Source organism: Panicum virgatum, chromosome 2K (assembly GCF_016808335.1).
Source record: "Panicum virgatum strain AP13 chromosome 2K, P.virgatum_v5, whole genome shotgun sequence".
Lineage (NCBI taxonomy): Eukaryota > Viridiplantae > Streptophyta > Magnoliopsida > Poales > Poaceae > Panicum > Panicum virgatum.
In genome coordinates this window covers 6,565,562-6,580,909 of record NC_053137.1, presented here as the reverse complement: position 1 = coordinate 6,580,909, position 15,348 = coordinate 6,565,562, and the positions used below count along the sequence as shown (strand labels likewise).

General features: G+C 44.4%; 1 protein-coding gene across 1 annotated transcript; it reads right to left on the bottom strand.

The window, feature by feature from the left end:
- Positions 1-6,122: 6,122 nt before the first annotated feature.
- LOC120695002 (plastidial pyruvate kinase 1, chloroplastic-like) lies at positions 6,123-8,311 on the bottom strand. The gene is made up of 4 exons (XM_039978333.1): positions 8,168-8,311; positions 7,288-7,437; positions 6,957-7,127; positions 6,123-6,785 (listed from the first exon to the last, which is right to left on the bottom strand). Exons 1-4 carry the CDS (start codon positions 8,309-8,311, stop codon positions 6,483-6,485), a joined length of 768 nt encoding a protein of 255 aa, XP_039834267.1. The 3' UTR covers positions 6,123-6,482.
- Between the last annotated feature and the right edge of the window lie 7,037 nt (positions 8,312-15,348).

Here is a 15,348-nt window from a genome sequence, read left to right as displayed (position 1 = left end):
TAGAGCCCAACTCTTTTAGAGCTCAACTTTAAGATAATCTAATTTAAATTTTAAAACCCTTTACCACTTGTATGTGTGCCGGCACCGCGCGACTCGTGTTGCGGGCTATCGATTCCCATCGCCAAGCCCGCCAAGGACCCGCGTGGCACGCACGACGCCAAGGAAGGCCTCTCGTGGGAGCGCGTTGAGCAATTTCCCGCCATGCCAACATTCCTCCATGATGCAGAGACGGTATGTGCGGATTGGTGCATCTCCTGAAGTTGCTCAGCGCCTGGCTGATCTCCCGTTCCCCGTATTGAAAAAGCCTGGCTGCTCAGAGACGAGATGGTGCGAATGATTCAAGGATTTTTTACACCAAGCTTTCTTTCTGTACAAGTGAACACGCATACAATCATTAGAAAAAAATGGATTCACAGTGCTCCCTCTGTTTCCAAAATTATAGACGTTTTCGACATTATGGTTAATTTCTTCCTTACTCCACCTGCTCCATATTTTGGTGGAGCACCCCTTGAGATGCTCCACATTTTTTCATGGAGTGGAAAGGTGCTAGTTGTCTTGTTTGGACATTTTTATTTTAGAGTAGAGATATTTTTCTTACAGTGGAGCGATTCCAAACACGCTGTCACGAGTGATTTATTAGTGTGCCTATTTCCGATCATGCCAACATTTAATATGGTGGTTAGTGCGGGCCAGGCAATAGGACGGTGGTTAATTCCGTGAAGGAGAAGTCTTGCAACGACTTGGACCATCATCCTCCCCGAGGCCCACATCCACGTGAATATGAAGAAGATGTCGATGCGCGCTACTTGGGTAGATCCATGACACATCCACACATTAATGACATTAATAATCGCTTCTCAACACTGCATGTACGTGCTGAATTAAAACTGCGCGTACATATATTTGCACTCCATATTTAACATCAAGAGCTCAATAACATCAACATATTTGCTCATTATTTAAAAATATACATCGCATCGAGATGTCATTTTGCACTCCGTCATATCGGTTGAGTTTTGAACCAAAGTTTGATGAGATGGTTGTATATAGTAATATGCATATTAATTTGTGAGAAAAACATGCAAAAACACCAAGTTGTAGTATATATGTATGTATATTAGTGATACATATCTGTATTAATAATCGCTGAAAGCAGTTAAGAAGCTTTCAGGGATTTATTCTAGGATTTAACCGCCGCTATTCTTTCAGTGGTAGGTGACATGCCCGTAGTCCCTGGTTTTAAAATATAGAACCCGCCGTCCTTGGGTCGATTTTTACAGCCAGACCCCTAGAAGTTTAGTTTTTATTATGTTTTAGTCCCTGGTTCTTGCAAAAAGGCCCCTGGACCGAGGATATTCTTAGGAATATTCCTTGGTTTCACAATTTCTAGATTTTAAAACTTCCCTAAGCCATAACTTTCTCATTTTTCATCCAAATTTGACGATTCTTGTTCCTAAAATTTTCTAAAATCAAGATCTATGCAACCATACCAAATTTACTCAAATTAAAGTTTATTTCCAAATTTTGTGTGCTAGTTTGTTTGGTCGCGTTCGTCCAAGCCGTTAGTAACGTTTGACGTACGTGCGTAGGTACGAACGACGCCGCGTTCGACGACGATCCCGAAGACCCGGACTACGTTGAAGAACCATTCGACGAGTTTGAAGGCAAGTCCTATCGCCCCTCCTTGATCATATTGAACCCAGAATTTTCGTAAATATAAAATATGACCAACATTTAAATTGAACGTTTTACTTCTTGCATGATGTGTCTTTTAGAATATTTTTCTCCCGGATAATGGTTACCCAAATTTGTTGATTAAACCACTCCTTAATTTTTGAGCACCATGATCCCTTGATAACCCTAGGTCAAAATTATTATTTCCAATGCTTAGGCTAGGTGCTTCGCTGTCGCAAAACTTTAAAAACGACATTTTCTCGTGTGAGTCTATAAATGGTTTTAAAACTGTTTTGAGCTGGGAAAGACATGGCTATGCACCTACTTTGTGCATATGCTACGGAGAGTCTGCCCTAGCATTTAAGGATTGTCGTTGTGGTCATCACCTAGCATTTCTTTCGTGCAACCACATGTCCGACCTAGGACGGACTTGGTCACGAACCCATAGGCTTAGAGCCGCAATTCACCTGGAGGCAGGGTGCAACGGACACCAGGAGTGGACCTAGGACCTGTGTGGCGTACTAGAGTCTGGCCCCAGCACAGGACCTGTGTGGCGTACTGTGTCGTGAACTGAACTATATCCGTGATTAGCTGTGTGCTAATTGGGCCCCTGGTTTGTTCCGTGGTGGTTGTGGGCTGTATGTCCTATGCGTGTGCGAGATCAAGTTGTACTTGACGTAACTCAAGTACATCATGTGGGTAAAGTATACAAACTCTGCAGAGATAAAATCTATCCGGATAGCCATGCCTGCGGTCTTAGGCATGCTATGGTGAAGTCACAGTGATTAGGATTTCGGAAGTCTTTGTGTGTGTGTGCTAGATGGAATAGAATCCCGAACTCGGATGCCGAGATGTCGGGTAAAGCTGTGTGGAGATGCCAAAGTGTGGCAGTGTGCTTTTAAGCACGGGAACTGGCGAGATTGAAGTATCTCCCCTAGGGTCAAAACCTATATGATGAAGTATACTCCATTCGTATCTTTTCTTTTCCAAAGAAACATAGCAAGATTTCACACATGCATTAAAATCAGCTTTTCCGCAAAACTAAACCCAAGCCCTCCCTTGCCTTACCCCATGCATCTAAATAAACCTTTATTTAAAAGATGGGACTTGCCGAGTACATTATGTACTCACCCCACCCGTCGTCATATTTTTCAGCAGAAGATGCAGAAGACGAGTTCGGCGTAGACGAAGACGCTTAGTTAGGGTTTCGCATGCACCCAAACTTTTACCTGTAGTGTTGGGTGTTTGCGTAGTGCTTCCGCTATGTAATAAAAGTTCGCGGCCTGCGAGCCATTATGTAAGAACCTTATAAAGGTTTGTGTAAGACTCTGTTATATGTATTGAATGTGATGTCAGGCTTTCTGTACTATTTCTGTGTATCTGTGCGTACCAGCTACTGATCCAGGAACTGGTACAGTAAGCACAGTGGATCTCGGAAACGGGATCCGACAATTAGTGCCTGCTAACAGCAATAATAGAGAACATATCTCTACCTCCCAAGTCTGCGTGCTGCAACTGCAACATATTTTCCTAATTCCTCTCAATCCCTACACGTTACTATTAATTAGAACACACACGTAAAGTGAAACAATTTTGTCTCCCCGAAAGCGCAAAATGTGTAAGGGGGGAAGCATAAGATAATCAGTTGAACACCACGCTGTGCCAAGCCCCTACAGTTTATATATATTTATACATTACTTCCGAGCCACTAATATACTCATGCCATCATGCTACGGGTGAAGGAGAAACAAATGTGGCTAGTCACTCATGAAGAGTTTTTTATATAGTGAGTACGTGTCGTGTACTTTTTCTGTATGAACCTTTACCAATAATGAAAAAGAAGTAGTTGAATTTACTTTACTTAGTCAATTAGAGGCTTTTATTAATAAGTCAGAGGGCACAGAGATTTGATGGCCAAGGGTATGCTTTGCGCTAAGAAACTGCAGCACTGTGCAGCCACTGCAGTCATCAGTCGCTGAAGATTGAGCACTGGCTTCAGCCAGTCAAGCATTATTTGCTCTGCATTTTCATACATATCCAGCACAACCCTTGGCATGGGCGGCAGCAGTGGCGGAGCCAGTATCCGTCTAAGGGTAGGGACGGAGATAACACTAAAAAATATTTGTACCGGCTAAAAATTTTAAACCGTGCAAATGCATAGATAATGGTACATATAAACTTCATTTGAATACATCAATTGTAATTTAACGTAAAATTGACTAAAACAAGCGGTTACCTAATTAAGATTTGTGTCACTGTTTACGATTTTGTAGGCTGATTCTTAACAGTAATTCGGCCCAAGAGTAGAGCCCGGACCCTAGTGGCCATAGGGCTGGATCCGCCACTGGGCGACAGTAAGATTATTTTTTTTTCCCCGAACGCCGCCTCCCAAACCTATTTAATGTGAAAACACATGAAAACCTTTTCCTTTTGGCAAGTAACTTACCGAAATTTTTCAACCCGCCAGGGTTTTGCGATGATGACAAATCACTACACCATGTGTGTCACGACTGAAGAGTGGCAATCTCTCTCATTGGATAGATGAGATCATGTCAAGATTAAGGTAAGGCTCAGAAGTCAAGTGTTGTGCAGTGGCACACTCAGCGACCGTTCAGATCATGGAGAGTGGAGACGAGCAGACCCCTCTGACCACCACTTGCTGGAGACACCTGGGAGGCTGGGAGGGTGAAGACTACCGGACCGGACCGGACTGGCCTCATACTTCACACGGCACCGTTTAATTTGCCTGTCGTTCACGCGAACTCCGTGATGCCTCAAGCTAAACAAAGATTGTGGTTGTGGATGTCTAGCTCGATCGCAGAAAACAGCAGCATTTGGCCAGTTTCAGGTTGTTGCTTTCTACACCACATCATCTTGGGCTGAGTTTGTAGTTTGAAGAATACTTCCTCTGTTATGAGATATAAAGTATTGTAGTTTGTTCTAAGTCAAAGTTAAAAGTAGCTTAAATTTAACTAAATTTGCTTAGAAGAATATTAACATCTAGTAACACGTTAAATAATTTAATTATAAAAATATATCATAATAAATCTAATTATTCTTATTTGACATTCAAAATATTATTATTTTTTCTATAAACTAGATCAAACTTAGAATATTTTTTAACTTAAGACAAATCCAAATATCTTATATTTTAGAATGGAAGGAGTAAAATAAAGTGATTTAAATATCTGAATTTAGATTACGCTATAAACAAAATGATTCATCTAAATGCTCCTAACACACCTGCAGCTCCAGACCCACTATTTTTCTTGGAGCTCCTAATACCTAGCTCCAAGTGCTCCAAAATTATTTTTTTCTAGATCTGGAGCTCTGCCAAATAGAGATTCATCATCTAATATAGCAGAAAAGGCGAATAATTTCGGTACAACGAACCGTTCTTCAAGCTCACGGTGTTGGCGATCAATCAAGGCCGTGTCGCATCCCGGACAGGGATCGCGTGACACGGAGGTACTGGCCCACGCTCGTCACCTGGATGGGCTGCTGCAGTGCAGCACGTCGGCGAGCGCCATCGCCAGGTCGCCGGCCGGGCGGGACCATGCCCGGCAGCAAGGTGTGGTCCAGGTTGCTCGCCATGTCGCCGGAGAAGCTGACGCCGAAGGAGACGTTCGTTGGAGGGCCCTCCCTGTCCCTGGAGGCCGGAGGTTCCAGCCGTCTCCTGAGTAGCAGTCAACGAGAGCAACTGATCGTAGTGGTTACTCCAGTCCAGTCCACATGGTGAACACCGGCCTTGTAGCGTGACCATGGAAATTGGCTCTGTTTTTTCTAGATATTCAAAATTTGGGAGATCTGTCATCAAGCAGGCGAATGAAATCGGAGTGGAGATCTGGCATTGGATCTCAGCCACTGATCTGCAATCAGAGGGCGGAGATCCGTTCTCTTCTGACCTTATTTTGTTTTCCCAATTTTATCAGTGTTTTGAATTTGAGCAGGATCTATGTTATCCAAGTTATCATTCTTTTAAGAATGCAAGGACATTTATCCAAAAATTTCTTCTACAAATCTTGAAAAGATACTAACCTCGCTTGAAGTGCAGTACAATTGTTCGTACATGGATCTCAAACAGCTGATAACGTTAAGCACATATGCTGATATGCCTGGAGCAGCCACAAATTAAAAGGAAAGTTTCTCTTCATTTACAGCTCATGAACACTATCACTAAAAAATGATCACCATTCGTTCTGCATGGCAGAATATTACTATAGCAAAAGGATATCAGCTTGAGCTTTGATCGACACGATTCTTCAGTTACGGTGCAGGGTTGAAGCCATGGCCACTTCAGTGTTCAAACAGGAGCGCAGTGTACCAGTAAAAAGCTTCAGCACACCACCAAGAGCACTCCAGCAATGAAGGTCCAAAAATCCAAATAATGATGTCGGGCACAATGATGATCACTAGCGATTGCTGCCGCACAATCAGTGAACTATGTATTGTAGCTGGAAACACAACTAGTGATTCTTCTATCAGCAAGAGCGTGAGATTCAGTTAAACTAACACAATGCGATGGATAAGCCCATCACGGCCCACAGCGAGACTCAAGCTTCCACATTAAAAAGTGACCCCAAGGTCAGACTAAAGCCTAAGTAGTAACACAACAGTTTCACAACAGGCAGAAAGCCGCAAATTATTGCCACAGTTCTCTGGTGTTGCCTAGCATATAATACATGAGACAAGTGAACAATTTCAGTGCACGGAACTGTCCTTCAAGTTCAAGGTACCGAAAGTACGTGCTCCATCGCATCTGATCATCTCATAGAGGATCACATGACACGGAGATGAATGGCTCTTTCTCAGGGTACGTTCATCACCTGGATGGACTGCAGCATGTCGGAGAGAGCAATCACCAGGTCCCCTGACTGGATCATGCCCCTGGCCTTGAGCAGGGAGAAGGTGCGGTTCAGGTTGCTCTCCATGTCGTTGGAGAAGCTGAGGCGGAAGGGGATGAGTGCCCACTGGAGGTTCAGCCGTCTCCTGACGGACGTTGAGGTTGTGAAGCCGAAAACAGGACAATCAGGACGGCATCGTGAGAGCAGGGAGGCCATGTGGCCAGTCTTCGTGAAAACAAAAAACGGCATCTGCTCCCAAGCCGTTAGCTACAGATGAAATCAGTTTTGTTTAGACATATCTTCTAAGCAGTGGAATCAGAATGTTCTGCCAGCAATCAAGATAATGGACAAAAATAGGAAAATGAAAGCAGTCGAATATATCACTTGCTATGACAACATAATTTTCGTAGGCACTGAGTACGTAGTGGCAGTACTTACCCATTTTAGCTGTTGAATTGCAGATTTCTTCTGATATCTTGTCAGAGAAGGAAGATGAAACTCCTTGAAGTTCCAGTGTCTCATGGCGCTTCTCCTCCCGCCACCACTTCTCAATCCTGAGGCTAACACTCCTAAGAACACTAAGAGCCTTCTCTGGATATCTCCCCATTGCTGACTCACCAGAAAGCATTAGAGCATCTGCGTGCTGGCGGACAGCTTCAGAAACATCGGCAACTTCAGCCCTTGTGAGTGTAGGATACTCGATCATCGATTCGAGGAGCTGAGAAGCAACAATGACTGGCTTGTTGAGCTGCCTGCACAGTTGAACTACCTTTTGTTGTATTGAGGGGACCTGCTCCAAGGGAACCTGTGCCCCCATCCCCATATCCCCTCTGGCTACCATGGCACCATCTGATGCTCGGATGATCTCGATTTTCGCAAGGACTGCTATATCACTGATCATATACAATAAAGCATTAGACTGAGGAACCAACAAAGTTCAACGAAATGAAGGAAACATTGTTGGATTGATCTCTTTCCTAATAGACCCAACGGTCTATTAGGACCTTGATTTGCGCCCTGATCGGGGGTGCCCAACCTTAATGGTTGGTGGGCCCCCGCTACACAGCGCCAAAATAAAGAGGGGTGAAGGGGCCGGGGCACGGTGACCGAAGTTCGTCGCGCCGCCAGTACCCTCTCCCACATTCTAAACCCTAGCCGATCTAGAGGGTGCGCTGGAGTAGCGGGAAGCTTCACTGCCGCCTCCATCGACGTTGATTCATCGGCGTCGTTGCCATCACCCTCGACTTCGACGTCACACTCACGACATCACTGCGCCGCTCGTCGCTGCCTTAGAGCAGATCGTCATCAGCGAACCGGAGATGGCCGCTGGATCGAGCTCCAATGCTGGTGGTGATGGTCTCTCTCTCTACTCTCTCACTGCGTTCCTTCATATATTGCTTATGCAATAGATCTAGAGTCTTTTGCACTTGTTGTAGAGAAAAGGAAAGAAATCCTACTCGATTTATGCACTGTGTCGATCCTAGAGTTCTATCAATGGTATCAGTCGCCTACACACGTGTAGATCGAGGTCGGGATAGAAAGATTCGAGTGTGAATCGAAAACAAATCAAAAGAAAAGATCAATTTCGAATCAAATCAAACAGCAAACCCTAACCCTAGAGCAAATGGCGTGCCTCGGTGGGTACTGACCTGCACCGTCCCACAGCCGGCCGCCCTCGTGCGGGACAGACCCGCGCAGCCCGCTTCGTCGGGGCGCGGGACAGGACGCTCCGCCGCTCGCCGCCGGGACGCCGGGGCGCACGCGCGCGGGCTCGAAAGCAAGGTGCCATCCATGGCGAGCTCGACGGCGGCGCGCTCCCCCACCGGCGAGCGCGCACACCGGCGAGCAAGCCGCAACAGCGCCGCTTCGTCCTCTCCTCTGCGGCCGCCATGGCCGTCGCCTCCGCTCCGTGGTTGCTACTGCGTCGCGTGGAGAGAGAAGGGGGAGGGAGAAAGAGTCGCTAGGGTTTCGGGAGACACCGGCGTCGCCGGTTTTGATCCCGCGAGGGTCGCGGCGGGCCGTCGGATCAGATCCGACGGCCGAGAGAGCTCCGCGGCGTCCCGGGCTGAATAAGGCCCAGGTGGGCGAGCGCGATGGGCCGGCTTGGTGGCCCGCCCGTTGGCTGTCGGGCCGAAGGCCTGGCACGGCGCGTCGCGGGCTGTATTCGGTATTGGGTCACTTGAACAGTAAAATTTTTTAATCCATTTTATTTTTTCCAGAAGCAATTTCAATAGTTTTTTGAATGGTTTTGATTATAGTTTGATCTCTATTCAATTTTGCACCAACGTGTTTATTGTTTAGAGATAAAAGTTTGTAGTTTTGCTTCTGGAAATAGAAATTCATACATGTTTCCGCTGCTCAGTTTATATAGTTGCTTTTATACTTTAATTCGAACTAACGAGACAATTAAAGTTTAAGAGCATAATTAAAAGGTTATTTTTGTGGATTATGGTATTGTTAATTTTCTGACCAACGTTGTTAATTACAATACTGTAATTTCATAGTTTTTGTGCATTTATTTCTATTTCAGCCCAACGGTGATATAGATTTAATTGCATAAACAGTTGTATGTTCTATTTTGACCAACGTTGGAATTTTACATGCAATTGTTGTTATTATGTTCTCACTATTTTTTGAAATTTTCAGCGGGGATGAACTTGATGGGATTCATCAGTCACATCCCGACTCTAAAAGGAGACAACTATGGCGAATGGATCAAGAAGGTTGATTTTGCTTTCGTCTGTGGAGAAGTGGATGAGATCATCACCACTCCAAAGCCCACTGAGCCACCGGCTCCAGTGAGAGGAGATTCTGATATTGATGCTGAGTGGCAGAAAAAGCAAAGGGACTATGCTCCCTTACAGATGGCTTATGATCTCGAAAAGACAAAGTGGAATAACGCCAACAAGAAATGTGTGGCAGTTATAAAGAACACAATTGATCCTAACATTTTGGGTTCAATTGGAGAGTGTGATTCAGCTGCAGAGTACCTTGAAAAGATAAAGAACCAGTTTACTGGTTCTTCAAAAACTTATGCTACACAGATCATAGAGCAGTTGATCACAAAGAGGTACTATGGCAATGCCGGTACAATAAGAGATCATATCATAGGGATGTGCGCCTTGAACTCCAAGCTCAAACCAATGAACTTGGATCTCAAGGAAGAGTTTATGGTGCACCTGGTGTTCGCCTCTCTGCCAAAAGAGTTTGCAACATTCGTTGTAAACTATAACTCACAGCCAGAGAAGTGGAACATGGAAAAGGCAATTGCCATGTGTGCACAAGAGGAAGGTAGACTCAAGAAACAGAATGGTGGGTCTGTCAATTTTGTACATAATAACAAGAAAAGGCCGTTCCATGCTGCTTCTTCCTCTAAAGCTAAAGACAAAGCCCCTATGCTATAACGGCCCAGGGTTTTAAATAGCCAATTTAGGGTAATTAGAACCAATTTATGCATTATGTGCTTGAATTGCTTGAAAAAGGATCTTTTTGTAAATATAAAGGTTATATGTGTAATTATGATTTTATGCAAGGTCCTTTCTGCAGTTATGTTGATTAGGTTGTGTAATTATAGCTTTTATGGAGGGTGTTTTTGCAAAATTCAGTGCATTTATTGCATGGCAGAAAAGTTTGCTTTTAAGTCTAAATTTGAAGTGAAATTGCATTGAAAAAGACAAAATTCCTGGAATTCAAAATCCCTCTTATGTTTTAAAAACTAACTCTTGAATCTTTGATCAAATAAATTTTTGCACAACATCAAAGTTGTAGATCTTGAAAAATTGAACAACTTTCATGTTGGACACTTTTTCATTTGAGCCCTATTTTAAAAGTTATCGCTAGTTTACAGACTGGTCCCTGGAATTTTTGGAATTTGCGTTTGGGTCCTTTTTCTTCCACCTCCAGCTCCTTCCTCTGTTTCCCGCCATCAGCGCCGAGCACCGCCCGCCGCCGCTCTGGGCCGGCCGTAGGCCAACTCCAGCTTCGCCTTCGCTTCACGTGGCACCTCCACATGCTTCTGGACCCATCCCCCTCGCGCTGGTACCTCCTCCGCTTGCCACGCGCCCCCGCCGAGCTTCGCGCGGCTGCCACGGTGCCACCTCACCGCCGCCAGTGCCGTGCGCCGCCCGCCCGCTGTGGAGGGCCGCCCCCGCGCCACCTCCTGCTTGCCTGGTAGCTTCTACGCGTCGCGCTGCACCTTCACCGCCTTCCTTTGCCTTGCGCTGGAGCCTCCATCTCGCGCCACGCGCCCAGTGAGGCCACCGCCGGCCGCCACCGCAATGCCGCCGTGGCTAGCCCGACGCAGTGCCCCAACCCCTCTCCTCTCGCGCGCATCAAAACCAGGAGGACCCCCTCCTTCTTTTCCCTTCGCGCTTTTGCCAGCTCCTCCACCCCACGCCCCAGAACGCCGCCGCCGCCCCGCTCGAAACCCTGGCGAGCTCACCCCACCGCGGAGTCGCCACCACAGACCCGCCCCAACCCTATAGCCCCCACCATTAGCCGCGCCTCGACCTCGCGCAGCTCCCCAGACCTTTCTCCTCGCCTATTCGCCAACGGAGTCACCCCGCCGCCGTGTTCCGAGCTCGCAAGCCGTCGCTCGCCGTCGACACGCCATCTCCGGCCCTCCTCTCAAGCTCCAAAGCCTCCCAGAGGTCCGCGTTGGCCTGCTGATCTTTTTCCCCAACTCCACCCTCGCCGCCGACGCTCACCATCGCCGGATTCGGCCGGTCAACGTCGCTCCCCCTCTCTGACCTTGGCTGAGGACCTCGGGTTGGAATTCGAAGAAGCCTAGGGGGCTGTCTGCAAACCCAAGACACATATGAATAGTGCTATAGGGACTTGTTTGTTATGATTTGCTGTGAATTTTGAAATTCAATATCAATTCGTAGAAAATTCGTAAAATAGCAAATCTTGATGTTTTGGAATCCTCTTGAAGAGATCTATGCAGTAGAATCATAATATGTTAGGCTTTTGTTGAAAGTTTTTGCTGTACAAGTTGTTTTATGTCACTAGCTTAATAAAGACTAGTTATTTAATCTTTTTCGTATCTGATGATTGAAAGATTGTCTTGCTCTGAAATTTTTATGGTAGTTTACTCATGTAATACTAGTATTTCTATAAAAATTTCATGATCAGTTCTCTGGTGTAGCTATTTATTTGATTTAATCCTTGTTTAGTAGACTTTATTTATGGTAAATAGTTTCTGTTCGTAATAAATCATGAAAATATTTCTGCATGTTATTTTTGATTAGCTTAGCTTGTCCAGGAAGTTTAAGCCTCAGTTCATGGCTAGAACAGGAGCTAAAAATGAATCTTGCTAATCTGATATCTGTTTTGTTTATTTTCTCAGAATTAATTCTGTCTAGGTAAAATCATGAAAAATTCACAGTAGCTAGTTCATTTCTGTTTCAACATCCTGCTAAATTTTTAGCTTCTTCTTTGCTATAGTTTGACCTGTATAATTCAAGCTTGCTCTAGGTGTTGTCTGAATTATTGAATTGTTGTGATTAAATGGCTACATGTCTTGGCATGATTTTTACAGGGTAGCTTAATCTGTGCATATTCTGTTTAGGTTATTTTTTGCTAAATTTATTTCTGTTTGTGCTTTGAGTTGTTTATTTATTAGCAAACCATGACTTAGTTGTTATAGGAAATCAACCACCACTCATTTTATGAAGTTAGTATAACTTGCTTGTGCTGTTGATCATGATGCCTTGTGTAGTTAGATTTTTTATTTAACTACTCTATAAACGATTGCCCATGTGTGTTTATAATGTTGTTCTTGCATTACATATAGATATGACTACTTTGTCGGACGGGACGTACGAGCTGATTCCGGAATCTGACGGAGGTGATCTCGAAGCTCAAGTGAACACCGCCGTACTAACTGAAGCCCCGGACCAAAGTTCGGAAGAGCCTAGTGCTGAAATAATAGCAACTACCGAGAAGGCAAGCCCCGGACATAACCTATATTTCAAATTATTATCATTTACTGTTATTATTTGCTTATGCATTTACAGTTCTTAGGATTTGAATTGAAACCCTAGATGCATGATCCTAGGAACCTATGTACTGAACACTAGACCTGAGTTCGAATACTTGCTAAGCTTATAGGACCGGTAAAAGTCGAGTGATTGCCTGTCACTCGCGAGCTCTATAGGAATTGTTTGTTTACTTTCTGTTATCAATATAAGGACGACGGACGGGGTCGTGTTCGATATCATGACCTTTGGTGAGACCCCGTCTGTGTTGATGAACTTGCTAAGGTCGCGGTGTGTGGTAGCGGTGGTTAAGTTTTTGAAAGTACTAGCCACATGCCGTAAATATGGTACGCGGTAAGCCTAGTAGCCGATTGGACCGGGGAGTGGATATACCTTTCACTCTCTCTTTAGAGATAGGTTTTTAAATGTTATTGTTGATCAACACTACGACTTCAAGGGACAAGGGTGGACCGGGCACGGGTGGACCTTGGAGCCCTGTAGTCAGGGAGAGTGACCCTATCCACAAGCCGAAAAGAAAGGTCAACGGTTGTTTGGGAATGACCCGACGGTATTCCAGACGTGTGTGCTAGGTTACCCTTGCAAGGTTGAATTTCGATTCAGAATCGTCCGTCTCTCACGATGAAATGAGACTGCTTAATCTCTTTGCCACACAGAGTAAGAAGAGCAACAATACTTTAATCAATCTTGATGTTTGCTTAGATTTCTACCATGATTGATTAGTAGTTGCTTACATAGAATGGTTAATCAACTAGAATCTTGAAAGCTAAAACTTGAAAGTAAGGACATACTCTTTATTGCTTTTCAGCAAAAGAAAACTAGAGCCTCACAAAGCCTTGCATAGTTTAGCTAAGGTGGACTACTTATACCCGTTGACGGTTAAGTCTTGCTGAGTATTAGAATACTCAGCCTTGCTGTTGAAACTCTTTTTCAAGTATGAGTTTTGAGGATCAGATCGCTAGCTTGACCTATCCTTGCTCGTTGCCTCCTGGCTGGTCCGTAGAATGGGATACGTCTTCGGCCGGCAATGACCCTGACGAGTGATACCATGCTTGGGCTAGCTTGGTACCATTTTGCGACGTGTTGTAGCCGTCGTGTTTCACCTTCCGCTTATAAACTCTGAAGTTTTACACTTATGGTTTGTATAACTGTTTTACTTAAGTTGGCTTTGTAATAATAGTTTTTAACTGGTTTGTAATCATTACTATGCCTGTGTTGTAAAATTGTGGTTGTAATATCTCTGGACTCGCCTTCGTGCGGGGTATGCTTGTTCGATCCGAGAACCGGTGGTTGTATCGGGACGTTACCCGACAGACCCAGAATTATTCCGTTTGAAGTGCGTTTGAGCTAATGTTGCCTTTATGGTGATGGCCTGCGCATTTGAGCCGGGATAATTTAGGCGGTTCTGCCACATATGCCACAGAAGTATCAGCAACAGTGTCAGCAACAGCGCACTCCAGCACAAGATGAGTGCTTCCACTGCTTTGACAAGGGGCATCGTAAAGCAGATTGTTCCGCTTATTTAAAGATGATAATGGCAAAGAATGGTGAGAATGTAATTTCATTTGTTAATGAATCCCTGTATTTAAAGTTTTCTAAATCTACTTGGTGGATTGATTCTGGTGCAACTGTGCATGTTGCAAATTCTTTACAGGGATTCCGTTCGACAAGGACTACGCAAAGAAGCGAAAGACACATTAAAGTCGCAAACGGAGTACAAGCAGATGTTGAAGCTGTGGGCGATGTCTCCATCGAGCTAGTTAATGGTTTCATGCTTGTATTAAAAGATGTTTTATTTGTTCCTTCGCTTCAAAGAAACTTGATAAGTGTATCACGTTTAGACACAGATGGTTTTGGTTGTCATTTTGCGAATGACAAATGTGAACTATGGTTTGATAATAATTGTATTGGTGATGCTGTCCTTTACAATGATCTTTATTTATTATCTATGCGTGATAAAGTGCATTCTGTATGTAATGTGAATGTGAATGAATCCTTGTCAGAGAAAGAAACAAAGAAAAGAAATAGAACTCAAGATACTTCATCGAAATTATGGCATTGTCGTTTAGGCCATATTTCGAGGGGGAGAATTGAAAGATTAGTGAAAAGTGAAATTCTTCCACAGCTAGAGTTCTCTGATCTTGAACAATGCGTTGAATGCATTAAAGGAAAATTTGTAAAGCAAATAAAAAAGGGTGCCAAACGAAGTGCAGGAACATTAGAAATAATCCACACTGACATATGTGGCCCGTTTCCTGTGAAAAGTGTGGATGGTTATGATTCGTTCATAACATTCACCGACGATTACTCCCGTTATTGTTACATTTATCCAATTAAAGAAAGATCTGAGGCATTGGATAAATTTAAAATATTCAAAGCTGAAGTAGAAAATTAGCTTGACAAAAGAATTAAAATAGTAAGATCAGACCGTGGAGGGTAGTACTACGGTCGACATACTCCTTATGGACAAGTTCCTGGACCCTTTGCGAGGTTTTTACAGGAAAATGGAATAGTTGCTCAATACTCTACACCGGGGGAGCCTCAGCAAAATGGAGTAGCTGAAAGGCGCAACCGTACACTAATGGATATGGTGCGCAGTATGATGAGTTATTCCACATTGCCATTGAGTCTGTGGATGGAGGCGTTAAAAACCGCCATCCATATTCTCAACAGAGTGCCAAGCAAATCGGTGCCCAAAACACCGTATGAGCTATGGACAGGAAGAGAACCCTCACTGACTCACCTACGGGTCTGGGGGGAGACCAGCTGAGGCTAAAGTGTTTAATCCAAATATTGGAAAACTGGATCCCAAAACTGTAAGCTGCCATTTTATA